The 22,973-nt window shown below is 36.0% G+C and overlaps 2 protein-coding genes across 2 annotated transcripts; both read left to right on the top strand.

Moving 5' to 3' along the window:
- The first annotated feature begins 4,629 nt into the window (after positions 1-4,629).
- LOC138330291 (insulin-like growth factor-binding protein 2) lies at positions 4,630-10,072 on the top strand. Its single transcript, XM_069277787.1, has 8 exons — positions 4,630-4,817; positions 5,533-5,668; positions 6,726-6,875; positions 7,430-7,513; positions 7,843-7,995; positions 8,942-9,025; positions 9,346-9,504; positions 9,851-10,072. The coding sequence occupies exons 1-8, from the start codon at positions 4,656-4,658 to the stop codon at positions 9,949-9,951; spliced, it is 1,029 nt and encodes a 342-aa protein (XP_069133888.1). The 5' UTR covers positions 4,630-4,655; the 3' UTR covers positions 9,952-10,072.
- Positions 10,073-15,329: 5,257 nt separating this feature from the next.
- On the top strand, positions 15,330-21,008 carry LOC138330292 (insulin-like growth factor-binding protein 2). Its single transcript, XM_069277788.1, has 8 exons — positions 15,330-15,663; positions 16,641-16,779; positions 17,505-17,654; positions 17,855-17,989; positions 18,565-18,714; positions 19,234-19,362; positions 20,325-20,462; positions 20,809-21,008. Exons 1-8 carry the CDS (start codon positions 15,505-15,507, stop codon positions 20,895-20,897), a joined length of 1,089 nt encoding a protein of 362 aa, XP_069133889.1. The 5' UTR covers positions 15,330-15,504; the 3' UTR covers positions 20,898-21,008.
- The last annotated feature ends 1,965 nt before the right edge of the window (positions 21,009-22,973 follow it).

A 22,973-nucleotide genomic window follows, 5' to 3' on the forward strand; every position in this document is an offset into this window, starting at 1 on the left:
GATCGGAACTCCTGGAGTATCGAGGATGGATTTGTTAGAATATTATACAACTATATTAAAACCAAGATGAGGACTTGTCCTTGTCTGTTCACCATCACAAGACCCAGCACGAGTACACCATTATCTCAAAACATAATACACTCGAGGAAAGTAAAGTCTGTCCCCATAACCACAGGTGTTCGTTTCTAATATAAGTATAAGTATAATACTGACCCAGTATTATACTTATACTTATATTAGAAACGAACACCTGTGCCATAACCAACCATGATAGAGTACAACGCACATAATGTTGTAAGAGTTGTCTCTCTTGTAACTCTGTAGTTCGATCCAGAAATCCATTTTATTTGATGACAGGAGATGCAGGGATATTTTTCATGGTATATTGAAGGCAACTTAATGGCTTAAAGGAGGTAATGTAATGCATAGGGGGCATACTTTTGGTTAACTTATAGGAGATATAAAAAGGTATCTTAACGGGTTATATGTGATATTGGAGACAAATAATGATACATGTATAGGCTTCATTAAAGGCCCACTACTTTTCCGAAACGTAAAACGAGATCGATAATTGAATAGAGTCGCAAAAGTTATTAACTTACCGTTAATACTAAACTCATCATCATCTCCTGAAAAAATAATTAAAATAAAATAAAATGTTAATTTTCATAACGCGGGTCGTCTTAAGTTTCCCGCCGTCGTCCTAATTACCGCGCGGTAGTTGAATACTACTGCGCCAGACGGCAAAACAGCGAAATGAATCTCCACAGTCGTCACATATTACCCAGGAAATTTTGCATATGTTTGGTGTTGTAACCTCATCTTAGGCCATCGATATGTATTTTCTCATGCTATTCATGTTTTTAAGAAACCTATAAAATTTTCTCTGGAAAGGTAGCGGGCCTTTAATTACAAACAATAAAACCTCTGGTAGTAAAGGGATTAAGATACAAGGCACTTCTTTTGGATTCATTTAGATATCCTGCTAATATATATATATATCCTAGTGCCTATGGTACATTGTGGTCTATCTCGCTTCCAATGTCAAGTCAAACAGCTTCGGTCTTTTACGGTCATCACCGGTGTATACCAAGTATCATCTGTATCTCCTTGCGATAATGGATACTGCATATTGCTGTCATTTAAGTGCTACTTCACTGAAATATATCGGTATTGTCTGGTAACAACACGTAGGAATATCAGATTCAAGTAAAGACATAAAGACGGACTGGGCAATTTCTGACATTTAAATAAATACTAATGCACAGGTAGTTTTAGACTATAAATTATAAGGATTGAATGGTAACAAAAGCTGCTCTACCCGGAAAATATGCCCGAAGTGGCAGGATTTTCGCCGTCTTTCCGTGAAACATATCATTTTGAGTCACGTGATTCCCCACCCTGAAACCAAAGTATGAATATGAAGTTCTCCCAATTGACAATACATTTCCGTCAGATCCGGTCTGTAGAATCCCCAGCAGGTTTCAGTCGCAAGAAGACAACTTGTAATAGCTCATCAATTCAGTGAAAAGCAAAGGAAGCGAGTCTCCTCCCGGAGTAATAACCGATCTAAAAGTACAACAAACACGGAAATGCTCAACGTTATATTCTCCCAATCGGAAAACCACTCGGGCCTTTCCGTCATATCTTCGTTTTTCCGAAGATATGACGGAAAGGCCCGAGTGGTTTTCCGATTGCACATTCTCCATCAAACCAAATCTATCAGAGTTACCTCCCTTAGTTTCACCTCTAGCTAAAAGACATAGGCAACATAAATGGTAACTATGGTGACTGATCTGTACTTTTGCATGATGTACTATTGCATTATGTTAGTCCGAAATAATATAATGACACGTATATAATCATCTGTCAGAAATCGACGAGGAAGACCAGTTATCTTTATGGTATATGTAATGATAAAAAAAAGAAAATATACTTTACCCAATCAAAATACATATCCCCATTATACACTACGTTACATTACGTAACATGACCCCCGTTAAACACTACGTTACACTACGTTATGTTACGTAGTGTAACGTAGTGTATCATGGGGATTTGTATTTTAAAGGCCCACTACCTTTCCGAAACGGCTTTTATATTTTAAAATGGGAATGTAAAATAAGATCGATAATTTTGTAGAGTCTTCAAAAATTATTAACTTACCGTTAATACTACATTTATCATCACCTTCTGAACGATTTGATTAAAATAAATAAAACGTTTATTTTCATAACGCGGGTCGTCTTATGTTTCCCGCCGTCGTCCTAAATACCGCGCGGTAGTTGACTATCACTGCGCCAGACGGCAAAACAGCTAATTGACTCTCCACTGTTTTCATATATTACGCAGGAAATCTTGCATATGTTTGTTGTCGTAACCTTATTTTAGGTCATCGGTATGCATTTTCTGATGTTATTAATGTTTTTAAGTAACCTTTATATTTTGCTCCGGAAAGGTAATGGGCCTTTAATCAGATTGATACTTTACTCTATCTGGTACCCCGGCGGATATATGGATCCGGGAATTCCTCAAATTAGTTTATATATCCATTTGGACCAATCACCATATAACATATTTGACATTTGAGGGTCTAGATAAAAAAAATCGGTAAAATCAAACTTTATATGGTGTAGAACAGACCCCTGTTACACACCATGTAGAGTATGCTTTTAAAGATAGTGGACACTTTGGTTTAATTTGGGGGAAATGAGGAGGAATTCAACACCGTTCATCACGCAACCTTAAAACCTAAAACCGACATATAAAAAGAATAAAAATATGTGTTATAAAAGTTCTGTTTATATCATAATTTCTTTAGTTTGCTAACGCTCACTACACTAAAAAATAAGCACTATTCAGACATAAATATTTGAAGTACATCGCTATAAGTAAGCTTGGTTTGGTCTGGGCCTAGTTTGATCAACATTCCAATTAATTGACACGTAAATCCTGCATTGAAAACCATTGCGGAAGTTAAGGAAGAATTTTCTGTGAAAGTAATTTCCCCAGCCTTTTGTATTACTTTAGTTAATTTTAAAGATGTTCCACCACTGACAAATAGTATTTTTTTCACTATTAAAAAAAGGAGCAGACAATTTAGTATTTTCTTCGGTTACAAAAGTTACTTACTTTACACCATTACCACCTTTGAAAAGTTTGAGCATCTAATTTTACTTCAAATTAAAAATATGAAAAATAATTAATTGCATCCCGAAAAAATTCCTGGGCACTATATCCTTTATGGAATGATGTACTGATTGCGCATACACCGAAGGAAAATAAATTATTTATTTTTATTTTTTTCTGTTAATTAGACATATATACACGATAAGACACCAATTATTGTTAAATTGATGAATATCATTTATGGTCTGTCGGCGGTGGAGCATCTTTAATGATACACGTTAAGGAATTAACTGGACCTAGAATCATTATAGAGGGAACGGAACACATGATTTAAATCTAGATAAAAGTGTCTGACTGTAGTTGAATCCCATTGGAAAAATTTGAAGGATACTCTGTCTCCGGGTGAGCGATCTCGTCTCATGCTTCTTTACATTTTGATTGGAACGATTGAGAAACATTAGTACCAATAGATAATTTACTGAATCATCTGATATAATTTTCGTATTTCTATAATTATATTTGGAAAATTATTTTTGGTTGAAAACTAGACCTTATTTTGACCTTAGATAACAATCTTAGCTAAATTGTCCTTGACGAGGCCATTGACCATCTGTCTTGGAAGATATAAGTGTAAGGCTTGGTTTCTCTTATCAGCACAGGGGTCCGACTCATTCGCATAGTTACGTTTATACCTAAACAGAAATGACACTTCATTTTAAATATATAAATGTAAAACAAGTTCGATAATTTCATAAAAAGTTCCAAAACGTTATTAACTTACCGTTTCATTTATCATATTAACGTTAGAACTACTTTGAAAACATTGATTAGAAAATGTTAATTTCATTATCGCGGGTCGACTTAGGTGTCCCGTTGCGGTCATACAAATGTACCTTATGGGAAATGAACCCACATTGTTTCCAAAAATGTAGTTTGCATTAATTTGGTGTTATAGTCTCATATTAGACCATCGATAAAGATATGCTAGCGATATTTTCATTCACAACATACTTTTAGTCAAGTTTTTGTTTTGAATGTTTTGAATATAACGTCAGAGATAGAAACCTCTGAGATATCGAGAATGTTAGCGTCCATACTTATTGGCGTACACATGAAATTAAATATTCGTAAATATGAACTCTATCTAGCTAGGATGAGTTTGCTCGGCACTTTCATCTGGCCCTTAGTAACTCTCACAAATTTTACCGGAATTTCTCGAAACTTGGTAACATGGTAAAATGTCTCGGAGGGCCTTGGCCAAGTTTGATTGTCACTTTCATAGAACCCTATATGGAGGAGTTATGTGCTTTTAATTAACGAAAGCGGGGATATATATTCCACGAATTTGCTTCTTATCTTTAGGCTTTGAGATGATGAGGTTACGGTGAATTCATTGGCTCATTGCCTATATATAAGACAATAGAACGACAAATAATTTGAACGACCAATCCCTGTGCTTATCTTTGAAGCTCAATGATAGTGTGTCACACCTGCAGAAAGGGCATATATCATTCTTAAAGTTAAGCATGTTAGCTGTAGTAGTGTTAGTAGCGAGTTTAGGGTACGTATCAGCTATCGTATGTACCCCCGAGTTATGTCAAGGGGTGGATAAGGACGCACCCCTCAACTGTGCCGGGTCCGTCATCAAAAATGGCGGCTTCTGCGGCTGTACGGATGCATGTGCCAAGGTAAGGTAATTAATACATGGCTAATTACTGTATGACAGCAGGTAAAAGCAAAACCGTCTGTATTTCCTCTGATTGTAGTAACAGACTTCAGTTTTATCATGACTGCCGTTTTGACTCTACAGGTATATTTTCTCTATTATATAATATGATATAGGAAAAAAAAAACATTTATAGAATCAAAAGCCTATGATTTTGTGTTTAGCTGTAAATCCTAAGTTCCAATATCACAGAAGACTCAGTTTTAACATTGTCGGTCAAATCCATGTATATCACTGTCCATATGTTCATACATCCTCGATACCCCAGGGGTTTCAGTCACTTACGATCTCTACACCCCTGGACTATATCATAGTAAATCTGGAGGCCAGCTCAGTGGAAAACATCTTAATCAAGCACAGGCCTGCAAAGATTTCCTTTGGAGACTACAGAGAGAGCGACGCCCAACATCAAAGCTACACAGCAAACCATTACAGTTATATCATATGGCTCTTTTAATGTACATGAAACCGCTAAATTACCTGTTCTGTTGCCTCCAATTTTACTATGATAGTCCAGAGGTGTAGAGATATAAGTGATCGGAACCCCTGGAGTATCGCGGATGGTGTCCATATGGCTATATCGTCCCTTTAAACCATTTTCGTTGCAGTTTACACACCGCCTTGTTTTATGATACGCTTTATATGATATACGAATATATATATATTTCATCCTTAAGGTGGAAGGAGAGGCCTGCCAGGCGATCTATATGTTCGGACTCCTTCCGGCTGGTCGCTGTGACGACGGACTGGAGTGTGTTCATGCCAATACGGAGCACTCTAGATTAGGCGTAGGGACATGCCAGAAGAAGCAAGGTTAAACTTCGTGCAGTTTTTTAAACTTGCAGATATATGTTAAATGAAAATGTAAACAATTATCACAGATATTATATAACTAATATACAAAATGTCATTTTTCGAGTCAGCAAATGTGATTTGCATATATCGTTATATCAACAAATGAAGTTCAAAGAGGCAATTTGCTTACCCAAAAATTGACTTTCATCTACACCTCAAAAGGATATAATTTCAGAGATGAAAATATCTGTACAATTATTTAGCTTTAGTAATTTTCGGGGAGTCCCATTTTATTATTTTTTTTCATGCGGAACACTTTTAGAACAATCTTCTAACAGGAACCATGCATTCAAACGCTGATCCCAGAATATTAATGCCATTGTAAACAAAAGCATCCTAACCTCTAGACTAAATTACCTGCCTTGGTACAAATTATCTCCACTGGACGTGAAAAATTTGGTAAAATTAAATTTTGTAAGAGTTTAAATATATGCAGGCCTCTGGGGCCTTTTCCGGATATGGCGATTAGAGTTACCCCCCTTGCCATGCTCTCTAAGTAGTAGAACAGTTTTACAGCCATATACACGCTGTTACAACGCATAGCTCCATGCAGTATGGGAGTACGCTTGGTGGGCCATTAAATATCTTTTTAACCCACCCTCCCATCCCCTTTTGCTTGCCCACTAGGGTAATATTATTCGCATTGCTTCCTATCTCCATAGTTGTATTACTATAGATAGTTTTCTCCATATAATGTAGGGGGTTAAAGTTTTTTTTAGACATTTCAACTTTTCACTTTTTCTCTATATGTACAATTGATTTATTTTATTTTTACTGTCAATGGATATTGACTTGTAATAATTTTATGTGTAAATGTGTATTAAATTTGCCCAGTCTTTATGTTGGTTGGTTGCTGTTGTCATTTAGATAGCTTTACACTTAATATTTATATCGTTCAAATGCTCTCATAAAATAATATTTTCGTAGCGAAGCATTGCGGAGAGCAGAAAAAACTACGACGGACAATCCAGTCTACCAAACAGGTTAATTACTTGTCGGATTTTTTCCTTTTAAGATTCCACCCGGTCCTTGGACGGACATGCGCAGACCGCATGTGAGCAAAAACGTGCATTCCAACAGATATCATTTGTAATGTTCGTTGGGCAATGGATGGCAAAATGTGACGCCAATGGAAATTTCCAACCTAAACAATGTGACAATCAACGTAAGTAATCATTGAACCAAAACTGACACGATACACATGATTAATGCCAATTCGGTAAAGAAAACCTTTCGGAATTTCTTAGAGATCTATGTTACGTATTACGTATTCCGTATTTGCATATTACAGAGTTATCTGCCCTTGTGGGTATGTGTTGATTGTGACGTCATGTGTTTGTGAGCGTAACGTCGTACTTTTCGGAGAAAACGACGTGAATAGCGCTCACAAAATAATGACTTCACAATAAATACCTACCCTCAAGGGAAGTAACTCTGTAATGTGCAAAGACGGAATATGTGCGTTTCATTATTACCTTTTCTGTGCCGCACATTTTCAATGATATTTAAAAATGATCTTTAGCTTTTATATTGTTTTTTTTCACATTCATTATCGATTAATTGATAGTAACCTTATCGTTTATGCTTTCATTAGTATTTGGTCAGTCTGATACGGACTGTTTTATTTCTACATATCGACATTCGAACCTTTGGCCCCAAAATGACCCTAACGTCAGTTTTATAATTATTTTTTAATATTATTTATTTAATTTTTCACAGAGAAATGTTTCTGTGTCGATATACACTCCGGAAATCTGTTGACGGAGAGACAGCTTGGTGACGTCGACTGTTCCGCTTATGCTGGTAAGTGATCCGTGTCTGATTAATTCACATCGATAACGATACATCTAAAATCTGTCCTTTTACTTTTCTTCGCCTTTTGACAATTACATTAATGTACAGTTCAGTTCCGTGCTTCGTTACATATTGTTTGTCTCTATTACGTGTTGGTCAAAACAATTGTTTACCGACCAACGAACGTTTGATACAAATCTATACATTTCATATGTTTAACTTTTATTCTTCAATAACAGAAAATTGAATAAAAATGTAAGGAACAAAAACTTTCGTCAGGATTAAATATTGAATATTAAGGTAGTGTTGAACGTTTGACTGAAATGATTTATCCACAGATAATTCAATGGTCTCACGAGACTTGAACAGCCACACCACGTGTCAACAAGCCAGAATGAGGGAGTTGATTTCAATGGTCGTATACGCAGGCAAATGGGTTCCGGTTTGTGATTTCACTGGCAATTACGTGTCACATCAGTGCGACAACCAGCGTAAGTCACGTGACGTTTGCATGTCAACATGATTTGATTTATCAGAGTTACTCCCCTTCGTGTCACTCCATAGACTGATTGCCTGTCGTAGTTTTTCTACTCCCTGCTAGGTTTCGCTCCGAATTACAACATACAAGTAGTATTTATGAGCGCAGCCTAGCGGTAAGAATTGGTACTAAGACAGGTAATCCTATCTAGTCACTCCGCCATACTGATAGGGTGGAACGAATGGAAGCAACTCTGATTCAAAATCATCCTCAATACTCCAGGTGTTCGGATCACAACGGTCTCTACACCCCTGGACTATCTCATGGTAAAATTGGAGACAACAGAACAGGACAGGTAATTTAGTCGTTTAATGCTGGGCAGTAGTTTGTAGTCTTCAAAGGCCTGTGCTGGGTTCAACTTATTTCCGCTGAGCTGCCTCCAGTTTTACTATGAGATCGTCCATGGGTGAAGAGACCGTAAGTGATTGGAACCCCTGGAGTATCAAGGATGACTGTTATCCTGGTCAAGTATATCGGTCACGTGTTTCACCGTGTCTCGATCAATTTGTATTGCCCAAATCCAAATTGCCCAATGTTTTTTTATATTTTGGTCACGTGGTTATTTAAATGATGATAACAATTCATTTTGATTAACATGTATATTTTATCGTTTGTTTCTGAATGTCATTGCTTTGTCTATTCTGGGTTTTATAAGTATCCTTTTGTCTAGATCTTCACTTAGAGGTTTTGGTCCTCCATGCATAATACTTGATTTTGTTATCATACTTTCCAAGGAAACAAAAACAGGAAATTACGTTTTGGGTATGTCCGGCTCAGGCCGTTTCTACGCATTAACGGAAACAAATGCTATTAGACGATTTCCTTCAAATATGACATTTATATGTTCTACGTGTTAATCTTGTTTCTGTTTTTGCACTGCATTTTTCTCCTCTGTACAGATAAATGTTTCTGTGTGGACACTCTGAGCGGTAAACTGTTGACTGAGCGACAACTTGGTGATGTCGACTGCTCTGCTTACGCTGGTATGACAACTGTTTTTGATTAAATCACATTAGTAACTCTCTTTTTTGTTTGTTTTTCTGTCCTTTCTTCGCCCATGATGGGTATCCTGATTCAGTATTGATAAGGGGTATGTATTGCCTGGCGTATATGTTAAACGTACGTCAAAACAATTGTTTGCAGCGTGGGAACGTTTGATGCAAAGCTATGTAATTTTTTATGTTCAAATCATTTAACGCAATTACACAAAAGAAAGAGTTGGTGAAAGATTGCAATGAACGACAACTCTTATTGGGGTAATGATGGCGTTGCTAACCGTTTGACTGAAATCAATTACCCACAGATAATTTTGTGGTGTCACGAGACTTGGCTAGACACGCTCCTACCACGTGCGAACAGGCCAGATCGAAGGAGATGCTTTCAATGGTTGTATATGAAGGCCAATGGTTTCCGGTTTGTGATTCTGATGGCAATTTCTTGTCCCGCCAGTGTGATAATCAACGTAAGTCATTCTTACATATCAGAGTAACCTCCCTTCGTTTCATTCCGTACTTCTTCATAACTGACGGAGCGAAAAAAAGGGAAGTAACTCTTACATATAACAACATTTCTTTGTTTATTCTTTATACGTTTTGTCTGTTTTTGATTTTAGGTACACTTTTGATTTTCATATTTTGGTCATCCAAGCGTAATTCTTACTTTGTTATTCTAACTTTCAAGGAAACAAAAATAAAAAAATAAAAGTAATTTTTGAGTCTGTCCCTTTCTACGCATTAATTTAAACATGATATTTGTGTTTTATGTATTAATCTTGTTTCGATTCTTATGCAAAATATTCTCTTCTTCAGATAAATGTTTCTGTGTGGACAATCTAAGTGGTAAACTTATGACAGAAAGACAACTTGGAGACGTTCAGTGTTCAGGAACCGTGAATTCCTGGTCACAGTAAGGACCTATCCACCTAAACGCATTAGCCTTTGATGCATACACAATATGCTGACAAGATTTTTTTTTTACTTCTTCTCGAAACGTACATGTCAGATATCTTCAGATAAAGATTTAAACAAGAATGTCATCTTCGTTGCAATTATTTTAGATAAAAAAAACTGTTTCCATTTCATATATGTTTCAGTTGCAGTCAAACAAGTTTTTGTTGGCGATATCGGTATTCTGCATAACATGAAATACCCGAGTGTTCTTTTTTGGTATTACACGGGGGAGAAACTACGTCACATACATGGTTGTCGTTGCAATCAAAATGGCGGAAAATTGTTCGCTTCAAGGTAAAAAATGGTATGCTGTGTCACGAATAACGACAATGTCAATAAGACAATGAGTGCACCGTACCCCGGACATTTCCGTGTAACTGTAGCAAGTGTTATTTGTGTTATAAATCTCTCCGTTTCTTCAAACACTCCAACACAATATCAAAATATTGCATGATATCGTTAACACAATCAAGCATGGTTTTGTAAATAACTCAAATTTCTGCATATTTCCGATGTCGCATGTTGAATACTTTGTTACATGATGTTGCATATTGTAATTAATCACCGTTTAATTTTGAATTACGTATATAATCCTCATATTAAGATATAATATCTACGTTTTATCAAAATGATGTCGTTAACACTTAAAACTGGAAATGATGTCGTCAACACCTTTTTAGCTTTTACTATATTCGAATATGGCATTGAACTGCTGTTAAGATTTAGCGCGTGAAAAAAACACTACTATTCAAGTAGGCTGGCGGCTAATATCTCATTTTTAAAGCATTAATTTTGTACATATAGAAAATGGTGAAAGCATTTAAATATGATCATTTGATTCATAAATCAAGATCTATGAAATGTGATGTTTTAAAATATTGAAATCACAATTATTACTGTATTTTAGTAGTCGATCGATCGTTGTGAAACAAAGGGGCATTACTCTGAAAAAGGCGGAAGTATCTCTTTCCGATATAGATAACGCACATCTATATGATATAAAATTTTTACCAAGTTGCTTCGTTGAAATCAATCCAGTAGTTTAAGAGTAGTCGATCGATCGCTGTGTCTACAGGCGGACGACTTAATCCTGTATACTCATAAAGATTACGTTTATCTGGACGACGGTCGGACAAAAAGTCATCCTGACGGGAACTGGGTGAAGGCCGTGTGTGATTATTCGTTCTAGTAGGAATTGGCTGATGCTTACATCGATAATAAAACTTAATTTCTGAAGGACATCTTTTTGTAGTTTTAAACGGTGGTCGCTAGATGCTGGTATAGTGACCACGTTCCCACGGATTATTGTCTGCGACTTAATGACTTTATGCCTTATTATATCCGAGGCGACAGATCAGCGTCTTTGGCCGATGTATATAAATTGTATAGTTTTTGTCATCACTCCGCTGACCATTAGTTTTTCTTTATGTGCGTGGTGCCAAAGATCTAAAAACGTCATTCTTGGTGGTCAAGTATAATACGAAAAGCCCATGCATGTTTTACAAAATAGAGTCGTTTACCATTTATGTTCATGCATGTTTGGACGGATTTACGGTACTTGTTTTCTTAACACTGGTCTCTGCAATTTAGAATTGTAGTTAACAGTCTCATCAATACTATTTAACCGTTAACATAGAAGGTATGCCTACTTTTGATGTAAAGTGTTTGATGTTGGCATTGTGTTCTCGACAGCAAATCCTGAAATGTGCCCAGGTAGAGAGAGTTATGATATTGCGCGTCTTCTTTATAGCGATACTTTGAAATATCTCTTGATTAGTTAAACATTGTTGACTGTGATCTAAATGTGTTTTTTTTCTACAATAATCTAAAGATGGGGAATAAGTTGTAACACTTGGTGAAAGTCACTTGTAGTTTCAGTGTAACTTTCGGTTGTTATCTAAGGCCAAATATTCGAAAACTGCGGTGGTTGATTTCGAATTTGTCGTATTGTAGCTTCTGTGAAAGCGATGATGAGATGATCGACAGTGTGCTAAGCGATAGAAATACTCCGGCCCGCGCCAATACGACAATATTATGCGACAATGCGATAAAACAATGTTTTGACATTGACTGGGTATTTTTTCGCTCCGCCCACTGCCAGGCCTCGTATTGTCGCATTGGCGCATTCTGCATTGCGATTCTGAACTGTTTTACCGAATGAATTTTCTACTTGGGTATTCATGACATTTTTTCACATTTTTCGATATATTACATGTATATGTATATGTGTTTTTTCCCTAAATTGACTTTTTGGACTTTCGTCTATAAATCAGGAAAGTAATTAAAACGTTAAACCCGTTTTAAAAGATCTTGTGAATAAAAAGAAACGATTACACGCGACAAATAATAACTGTATATGTACGTGTATTATGTTTTACGAATCATTACTGAATGGAAAGGAAGTTATATCCAGCGTAAGTGGCTGTTTTTCGTGGGTTTTGGTGCTAAATATATACTGATACTCCTTAGCAAGTTAATTGATATAGGAATAAGTTATTTTTCGTGTGTAAAAACATGACTATCGAAAAATACTGTTATTTTAACAATAATATACGAGCCACCAAACATAGAAATTGGATAATAGTGTTGACGACATCATTTCCAATTTTAAGTGTTAACGACATCATTTGATAAAACGTAGATATCATATATTAATATCAGGGTGATATACGTAATTCAAAATTAAACAGTGATTAATTACAATATGCAACATCATATAACAAAGTATTCAACATGCGACATCGGAAATATGCAGAAATTTGGATTATTTACATAACCACGCTTGATTGTGTTAACGATATCATGCAATACTTTGATATTGTGTTGGAGTTTTTGAAGAAACGGAGAGATTTATAACACAAATAACACTTGCTACAGTTACACGGAAATGCCCGGGGTACGGTGCACTCATTGTCTTATTGACATAGTCGTTATTCGTGACACAGCATACCATTTTTTACCTTGAAGCGAACAATTTTCCGCCATTTTGATTGCAACGACAACCATGTATGTGACGTAGTTTCTCCCCCGTGTATTATGTACCTTTTGAATCATTTCGAGGATCATAAATAAATCATTCTGGCAAATAGGCAATACCTTCAATCATATAAGAAGCAAATTTCGTTTTTCTAAAATCGGGGTTAGAAAGCAACCACAAAACAACGGGAGTTGTTACAACTAAATTCCTGATAACGTATATGTATGCTGTCAAATTGTTTTGGAAGCAGGAACTTTACTTTGGACGTGAGATCCGTTAAGGGTTTCAGGCAGCCAAGGGTTTCAGGCAGGGTATCACACTGAAGAAGTTGGTATCCACCGTGATGATCCGTCACTGCGCAACAGTAGTGGGTGTACAGAATCTGGTGTCCTTCTTCATCCACACCCAGCATGGGGATTTTCTGCATCCTCTGCACTGCTTTCTTGTTCTGCCCGACAAACCTAATACAAATAGCAGTCTCCACGCACATTGTGGTGCAGGGAAGTCTCTGCATTCAACCTCAACAGAATAGCTCCATATTTGCCAGCCCCGCTCCCGACTTTCCATCAGCTGTGCTGCATGCTTTGTCCACTTTCATTCATGGGATTCGCTGCAATTTTCCTCCGATGAGACTGTTAGCCCGATAATGACGATTTACTTTGTGCTTGGTGACCAAAGAACCATATCTGGTCTGAGGTTGGTGGGAACAATCCCCGGAAAGTTAATCTGGTTGAGGTCAACAGCCAGATTCCAGCCCACTGTTTGGCTGATAAATCCGATTGATCTCTCAACTCTAGAGGTTCGTGTTTAACTATCCCATACAAATCTCATATGTGTATGACTGGACATTGGTTGACTGGACTTTAAACATGCCCTTTCGCTCTTTTTTCAAAAGATCTGGCCAGCTCCCTAAGGACTTCGTTGAGGCGCCATGTAAACCTCCCTGTACTAAAGCCATGTGACAGGAGGCGTGTGTATTAGATTTTAAAGTTTGTAATGGTCGAAAAAACTAGATAAAGAACACATGGATCTGTTTTGAACCTCGTGCTTATAGTCAACTTAACATCTTTTAAGTAAGAGTGGTATCTAATACCCCATGAAAATGGTGATATTTTTGGATCTTGTCTTTTCCGATCTTCCTTAATAACTTACATTATACTTTTTCCTGCATCCTCGATAATCCATGGGTTCCGATCTCTCATGATCTCTACGCCCCTTAACTATCTCATCGTAAAACTGATGGCAGCTCAGGGGAACAGATCTGAACCAATCACAGGCCTGCAAAACTTTTCTTTGAAGACTACAGAGAGAACGTCGCCCTACTTCAAAGTCACACAGTCAACCACAGTTTACCGTTATACGGCTCTTTTGATGTACATCAAAGGGCTAAATTACCAGTTCTATTCTGTGCCTCAAGTTTTACTATGAGATAGTCCAGGGGTATAGAGATCGTATGTGATCGGAACCCCTGAAGTATTGAGGATGTTCTTTCATTGGTCCTGCAACAATGGTCGCTCCATTTTTTTGTTTTTCAATAAGGATCAAAGATTACCTTGAAATCATTTAAAGATGCTCCACCGCTGACAAACAGATTTTTTCACTATCAAAAACAACAGTTACAAAAGTTACTTACTTTACACCATTACCGCCGTTGAAAAATTTGAGTTTCTAATTTTACTTCAAGTTAAAAATATAAAAAATAATTAATTGCATCCCGAAAAAATTCCGTGGCACTATATCCTATATGGAATGAAGTAGTGATTGGGCATGACCAAAAGGCAAAATAGATTATTTTATATTATTTTTTGTGTCATTTATGCTCTGTCGGCGGTGGAGCATCTTTAACAATCTATGCCATATACAATTTGTTACTCACAATCGGGGCTGCGGTGGCCATTTGGTTAAGATGTCCAGACATATCACCACCTCTGAGTCGCGAGTTTGAAGCTGCAATTACCAGGTAGAAACCGCTGTTCATTGTTTTTAAGGGGCACACCAGCTTTACCCACATCATAAACTCGGTTCATTCTTACGTGACCCTGGCTAATAACAAAACAAAAACATGGATCCTAAGGTACACGTGTTAAGTACAATCATAACGCATTCCTTGTTTTAATAATTCAATAATTAAGTACAATCATAACGCATTCCTTGTTTTAATAATTCAATAGTTGTTGCCATAGTTTTCTGTTCAATAATTCACTGTAATGGTAAAGAATTTTCAAGATGAGTTTGGGTTATTCCATTACTAAGTATATGAGGCAATTTACGTCACCCATGGGGCAATCTCCTCCAAGGACACGCTTCCCATTAGACTGGCGACACCGATCTAATAGCTATCGTATAGGTTGGTTTGATAGAAAAGCCGACTTTTCAGTCGGTCTACAAAAAGACAAGGTCACCGCCTTATCTTTAGAATGCTTGAATCAATTGATAAGCTTTTACCTATCAGCATGTACGCTCCCTAGTTTAGATCACATCATCACTTGTTTAACTCTTGTCTGACTTTTAATGACATTAACTAGGCCTGGAGAAGATGTATAGTTTTATAGCATTAGCAATCATAGCCGCGACGTCCGCCTTAGATTGTGGACCAGAAACGTGCGCTGTGGTCGGACTGTCTTTACCACTACAGTGTAAAGGGTCGATAATTAAGAATGGGGGATTCTGTGGTTGTTACGATGTTTGCGCCAAGGTAGGTTAAAAACACAGTTTCTTAAACACAGATACCGAATAACATCGATATGTCCCGTTCACTTTATTCAATCAATAAACAGACGAGTTTTGAGAAAATAAAATTCCAGACAACAGTTAATGATACTGCATAGGCGGATATTGGGAAGGAATTATGGAGTGTGTCAGAGTGTCTTGGCAGAAGCTACCTTTCAAAATATTTCAAGTTTCATCAACGTTCTTAAGGACATTCTAAAAACATTATTGAAGTTAAAGATGCTCCACCGCTGACAAATGTTATTTTTTCACTATGAAAAACAGGAGCAGACGATTTAGTATTTTTCTTCAGTTACAAAAGTTACTTACTTTACACCATTACCACCATTGAAAAGTTTGAGCTTCTAATTTTACTTCAAGTTAAAAATATGAAAAATAATTAATTGCATCCCGAAAAAATTCAGTGTCACTATATCCTATATGGAATGAAGTACTGATTGCGCATGTACCAAAGGCAAAATAAATTATTTTATATATTTTTTGTGTTAATTAGACTATTATATACACGATTAAACACCAATTATTGTTCAAATGACGAATATCATTTATGCGTTGTCGGCGATGGAGCATCTTTAAGACAACATTAACATGAACTTCTGAAGTTCATGAATTTCTTAAAGATAACAAATGTTAATTAAACTGGGCCATGGGCTCAGAACTACCGAGAGAAAATTCTACCAAGGTAGAGGTTATAGTATTAAACTGAAACAGTCGACGTTTTTATCAAGGCAAACATTTAGTTCTTCTTCAGTCAACAGCACGCGTACGTCATTGTGTTTAACTACCGTTGTATCTTTAGTTTAATTTTCATTCAAAAACTTTTTTTCTTTATAAATAAAACATAATATCGATAATTATAATCTTATGAATCCATGAAATAGGACAGAATGTTTTTGAAACGTCGTAATTTTGATATCCAATGCTATCGTATTTCCGGTCTAGCAAGCTGGCGAATCTTGCCAAGCGAGGCCAGGATTGGATGGACGCTCGTCTTACGGCACGTGCGAACCAGGATTGATATGTGTCCCACACGGCGAAATGGTCAGTCTGGGTTATGGTCGATGTCACATTCCTCGAACACGTAAGTTTTAGATTTGCTTTACGCCAATGGCAATGGTCACTATTGGGGAAGAAAACAGCAAATCGAAGCTTGGTTGGTTCAGAATTTATAGTGCTATCTCTCTGAAGTACACCGTCGAAGATCTCTGAATGAGACAATGAATAACCAAGCTCTATGGATTCTGTGTATACTCTTACTAATATTTTATTTTATTTTATTTTTATAAATACACACGATTTTCATATTTGGTGTAGTGTTCGCTAAGGCGATACCCCGATGCCTTACTTTAAGTGGGAAGCATATGCTACTGTCAAAACAAACACAAAATCAAACTATATATATTACAATATATTTAGATTGCGGTGTGAATTTCTATTGTTGAAAATATTGTTCTTGTAGAAAATTATCTAAATCCTCAAAAAAGGCACAAAGGGGAGTTCATCTCTTGCCTTCGGCGGTTTGGATGACACATCCGCATATGGCTCTCAAATAAATTGTGTATAGCATTAGCGAAAAAAATCCTCAATAGAAGTTGATCGTGCTCTACAATTCTCTCTGTAATTCGGAAACTTTTAACTGGTATATGACTTTCACCGCCTTTGCAATAATTTGGCTTTCTGACCAAAAATAGACTAATTTTGTAATCATTCTGTCTATTCTATGTCATTTTAGACGTTTTAGCTTAAACTCGCTCTTTTCCGATTACCTGTAAAGTTTGCTTCATAGATAGCATTGACATATTTCAGCGCGTTTTCTAGACACCTTTCACAACCCAAGCACACCGTGTGAGGAACAGCGAAGAGCTCGTCTACTGTCTATGGTGGTGTGGGTAGGACAATGGACGCCAGTATGTGACCACCAAGGCAACTTTGTTCCCCACCAGTGCGATAATAATAGTAAGCAAACATTCGTAGAGATTGAATTCTTATTCCATCAATATATAACCAAATTAGTTCGAAGTTGTCGCCAATCTAGTATTTGAATATAATATGTTATATCGGTGTTAAAACAAATTATTCGTAGTGTAATCTGTCTCATTGACGGCTAAAATTGTGTATTTAATATTTCTATGATTTTTACGCAAATTGATTTTAAGATAGCTGTTTCTGTGTGGACACTCACAGCGGAAAGATGTTGACGGAAAAGTCTTTAGGACAAGTGGATTGTAGTGGTGGACGGGAAGCTACACAGGAAGTAGCTAGCGCCAGCGCACTAAAACGGGTGCCTTCTGGTAGGTGTCGTTCACGAAAAGTAGGTCACGGCGACCCAGATAAAAGTCTTTCAGATAAGAAATTGCTAATGTTGTCTTGAATTGAAAATGTGTTGCAAGAAAAACATGTTGTGTGGTGTCTACTTTCAAGTATATTAATTTACTCTACTTTCAATGCAGGCTCAGACTAAATTCTCCCTTTATGGCTTTTAATCTTTAAAATATAAATGAAAAATATGTCGATTATTTTGATATTTGATTTTTGAGTTCCGAGCTTTATAGCTAAACGTTAATGCTTCAATAAGCATATCATCAGGAACAAGTTTCTGTAAATCAAATGGTATACATCTTAAATTTTATAATTACCACGCAAACATTGACTATCACTGCACCACGTGACAAAACGAACTCTCATTTTTATCATAGATTTACACATGAGATCTTACATTGAATTGTTTGCTGTTGTGTTTTCATCCCGGTGTGCTATCCGTATAGATGTTTTAACGTTGTAATTGTTGTAACTAAACTTTTAATTTTCATTTCGGAAACGGAGTAGGTCCTTAATATATAGTATTGTCATATTCCACTTGTTACAGCACGTTTCTTAGAAACCTTCAATAATCCCCGCACACCCTGTGAGGAACAGAGAAGAGCCCGTCTCATGTCGATGGTGGTGTGGCAGGGTCAATGGGTACCCGTGTGTGATTCCCAGGGAAATTATGTCTCTCATCAATGTGATAATATGGGTAAGCGGGCCTCCATTGTTTATAAAACAATGCAGATATCAATCGTTTGTGAAAAAGCGAAATTCGATATGGTTGTATCTCTCTCGCTTTGATTGCTTCTAAAATGTTAATGGCTATCCGAACGTTTGATTAAAAAACATACCGTTTTACGAACTGGGTTGAGAATGGGGATATGCTTTTAATTACATTGGATTGAACGATTATTTAGCTAAGACTTCTTATTTGTCTTTTGAATGATCTTCTTACAAATAATCATAATCTGCTCTCGCTTCTTCCCTCCTCCTCAAAACTTCTCCTTCCAAAACTTCTCCTTCTAAAACTACCACTACTACTACTTCTACTACATGTAATTCTTATCGTCCCCTTCTTCATTGTTTTACCAAATCTATGGGGTAAAGATGTCATTCATCCATTCTCGACTGTCATTCAGTAAAACCTCGGTAAACTCCGGTATGTTCCGGTATGTTCCGGTATCAGTTATTCGCTGTTTGCTCAAATGCCTTACCTTTTGATTTTCAGGCCAATGTTTCTGCGTGGAAACTCACAGCGGTAAGATGTTGACTGAAAAGTCTCTCGGGGAAGTGAACTGTGGTGGTCATGTTGTACAGAATGTGGTCAGCGCGGAGACACCAAAAAGGACGCTTGTTGGTCAGTAACGTTTGCGGAAAGTAGATTACTTTGATAAAATGAGAAAGAAATGTAAATGTTGATAAAAATTCAAATCCGGTGTGAGTTATCAAAAACTTCGCTGGCATGACAATCTAAGTTACTTTGAAAATGAAACTAGTATACCTTAAATATTGTAATATCGAAAGTCTTATCGTAGTGTCGTGAAGTTTTTGTGTGTTGTATAAATGTAGAACGCATACTCAAGTATTTGGTATGTTTATTGCGGAATTCTGAAGGGTCTCTCGTACACAGTTAAAATTTTGGTTATATATGCCTATATGTTGGTCGTATAATTTATGTTGAATAATACCTTCACATCAATGTTATTCAAAGTTTTAAGTTACTCAAAACCTGACCAACTAGTAGAGATACCCTACAGGGCATACACATGCACCTTTACATAATATAACATACCTACTCCCCTCCCCCCAAGTCTATAGGCATTACACATGACCAACATGTAGAATCCAATTAGGGGTAGAAATACACCATTGTATTTAAGTAAGATACGCATTGGTTAAATAACTTTCATTATCTGGTTAATATAGCCCGCGACAGACCCAAAGTCATAGATACACTATTGAAAATTTGTGAAATTCTAAAATTCCTATCATTACTATATCATATTACAATAAGAGATAATATACTGTGTACTTAATCTAGTTCATTTCGATATTCATACAAAAGGCAGAGGTAATTTTTTATCAATTCGATTATCAAAAAGAAAGATAAGACAGGAACTTTTCGAAATTTAAATACTATCAATCAAAAATGATAGAAGTGTGAATAGTCTAAAATGTTCATGATTTGAGAAGTTTTAGAGATTGTCTATAACGCCTCAACCACTTACATAAATTGTATTAGGAAAATATCTTTTTCTGTTGGAAAAATGATGATCTAAAGTTCTACAAAATAACCATGTTTAAATCTCTGTGTTGCAGCTCGCCTTTTAGATGTTAATTTGCGTTGTGATCTGGAAAGGAAGGAGCGTCTGTCGTATTCGACGGATCGACCGGGCGAGTGGATACCCGTTTGCGACGACGATGGAAATTACGTCCCACATCAGTGTACCAATATTGGTAAGTAACACTGATGGTTTGTGAAGTTCCTGGACGTAATGGCGATTAGTCTTGTTCAACCATATGCTTGTTAATGTGCAGTGCATTCAACAAAAGATAACTTAATGAGATTTCAATATAAAGGAAATTCTAAATTTCACGATGAAAAACAATACTGAAGCAAATCGAGATATTAAATGTTATGAAGGATATTGGAGCCCATGTTTTCATGCAGGATCAATGTTAATTTTTACTATTACAAATTGTTGACGTTTCGTTGTCGCCGTTTTATCTATTTAGGAATTTTGACGGCATAGTAACAGTGAACAACTGTTTACAAATAATAATGCATTGTTTTCTCTCACAGGTCGATGTTTCTGTGTTGATAAGATATGGGGCTCGTATCTCAAGGTGTCATCTAGCGATCCGGTAGACTGTTCAGCAAACCAAGGTTAGGACTCGTAAAAGATTCAACAGTAATCCTTGATCGTCACCAGAGATTTCGATACCATTTATCTTGTGATGACTTACAAAAAGTTTCATTAATAAAATAGTTACAGCATTCAATCTCAGCATTTGTCATTAATATAAAAGTATATAAAATAACGCTAATGCTATGTTTTTTTCGGAAAATGAACTGGTGGCAGGAAATACACTATATATATATTTTTTTCAAAACTGTATTCTTTGTTTTTTGTTTTGTATATGTGATCTTTGTTCACAAATCGAATGATAAAAATTCAACCAATGTAATAGGTAGAATGTTAAGAAATCACTGCTTCATGGACGTATGTCATATCCCTTGATTTTATTTTAAAGATGCAGAAAAAGAAAAGGATACAAAAACAAAAACATGCAAGATACCGATTCTTTGACTGAAACATAGACCATATAAATGTAATCAGCGATATCCTTTTAATTAAGATTACAGGGATATTTTTACACATTGAAAATCAGGCGGTATAATTCGGTTGCGCTATCCTTTAGATGAAAATGTGTAAAATTAAGAGTGATGATATCTACGCTTGGATATGAGTAATGCTTTAGTTATTTGTAATGGAAATTTGCAAAATCATGTCTTTTAGTACATGATAATCACTAATATCATTGAATTTATACATTTGTTTCATGTTTCCTACCTCCTCAAACGGATAATTAAATCTTACACATTGGGAGCTGATGACTTTTGAGACGTTCATGATATACATATTTTATAATGGTCCATATATCGAATTCTTTCTTTTCATTATGAACGAAGAACTTATTCATGAATAGTTCTCCAAATTGAAAAAAAAACCTATTTCACTGAAGTACTTTCAGTACTTTGATTTTAGAGTACTTTAAGGTACTTTCAGTGCCTTGATTCGTATGCAAATTTTGTCATGTTTACCATTAAAAAAAACTACAACCTACAAATGTACTAATTTATCAAATTGCCGTATAATGGAATTAATTTATAGCGTTTATTAACAATAAAAAAGTTTGAAATTAAATATTTTTTTGACACAAATACATAGCTAATTGATGATATTTTCAATCAAAAGATACGGAGATTTACGTGAAAACTGCTAACTAAGGCTATAAATCTAGACTTGTGTAAACAGAAGTTTGCATTCTATAGTATTTACCGCTTTTTAAATCATACCCCCACAACGTCTGAAATGGAGACACTAGGAGAGATTCAAGTTATATACATAACATAATCTGTACATTTGTAACTAACTATGTAACGTCTCCGTGAAAGGCAAACCTAAAATTAGGTTTTATTAAAAGATTTCACTAAAAACTGTAAAGTTATATTGCATGCTAATTTCACTGTAACGATATGTCACTTAAATATTTTTTATTCATTTTTTTTATTTTTTTTATTTTTTATTTTTAGGAATAAAAAAAAGAGTTTTATTACTTATAAGAGGGAAATGATACAATAAGTTGCCCTCACACAGGAGGGAATCCATTCAACTCGCAACTTTCATAGTTATTAAAATTCAAAAGGCACATTATAATGTCACTTAAATATTTGATATTTGAACCTTGACATGTAAATTGATGATTAAGCTCCCCAAAAGCAAATACCGACCTATAAGAGAGACGAAATCTAGGGATTATATATTCCTGGTTTTTAATAAAGCGCCTTCAATCACCGCCATGTTCAGTGACTTCGGGGTTTGTCGGATTCCGAATCGTATCCCGTGGCTGATGTTGGACACGACCTGCACGTGGTGAGCCACGTTACTGGCGTAAGCGCACATGTGTTTTTTTTTCTTAATTTAAACATATCATATTGCTTGATTTTATTTACCATGGGATCGGGCACAAGTTTTCCAACTTATAAGAAGCCCTCGAAATGATTTGGCATCTTTCGAGCCTATTTTTCACGTGTACAAGGTAAACAGATTTTTTACTTTTATAATTAAATATACTTCCAAAGATGCAACTTTATAAAAAGTGGTAATATTAGACAGTTTAAAACTCAGACAGACTGAGAAAAATATGCTTAACACTTAAGCAGTTCTCACTATGACAAAAAGA

Source organism: Argopecten irradians, chromosome 8 (genome assembly GCF_041381155.1).
Source record: "Argopecten irradians isolate NY chromosome 8, Ai_NY, whole genome shotgun sequence".
In the NCBI taxonomy this organism is placed as follows: Eukaryota; Metazoa; Mollusca; class Bivalvia; order Pectinida; family Pectinidae; genus Argopecten; species Argopecten irradians.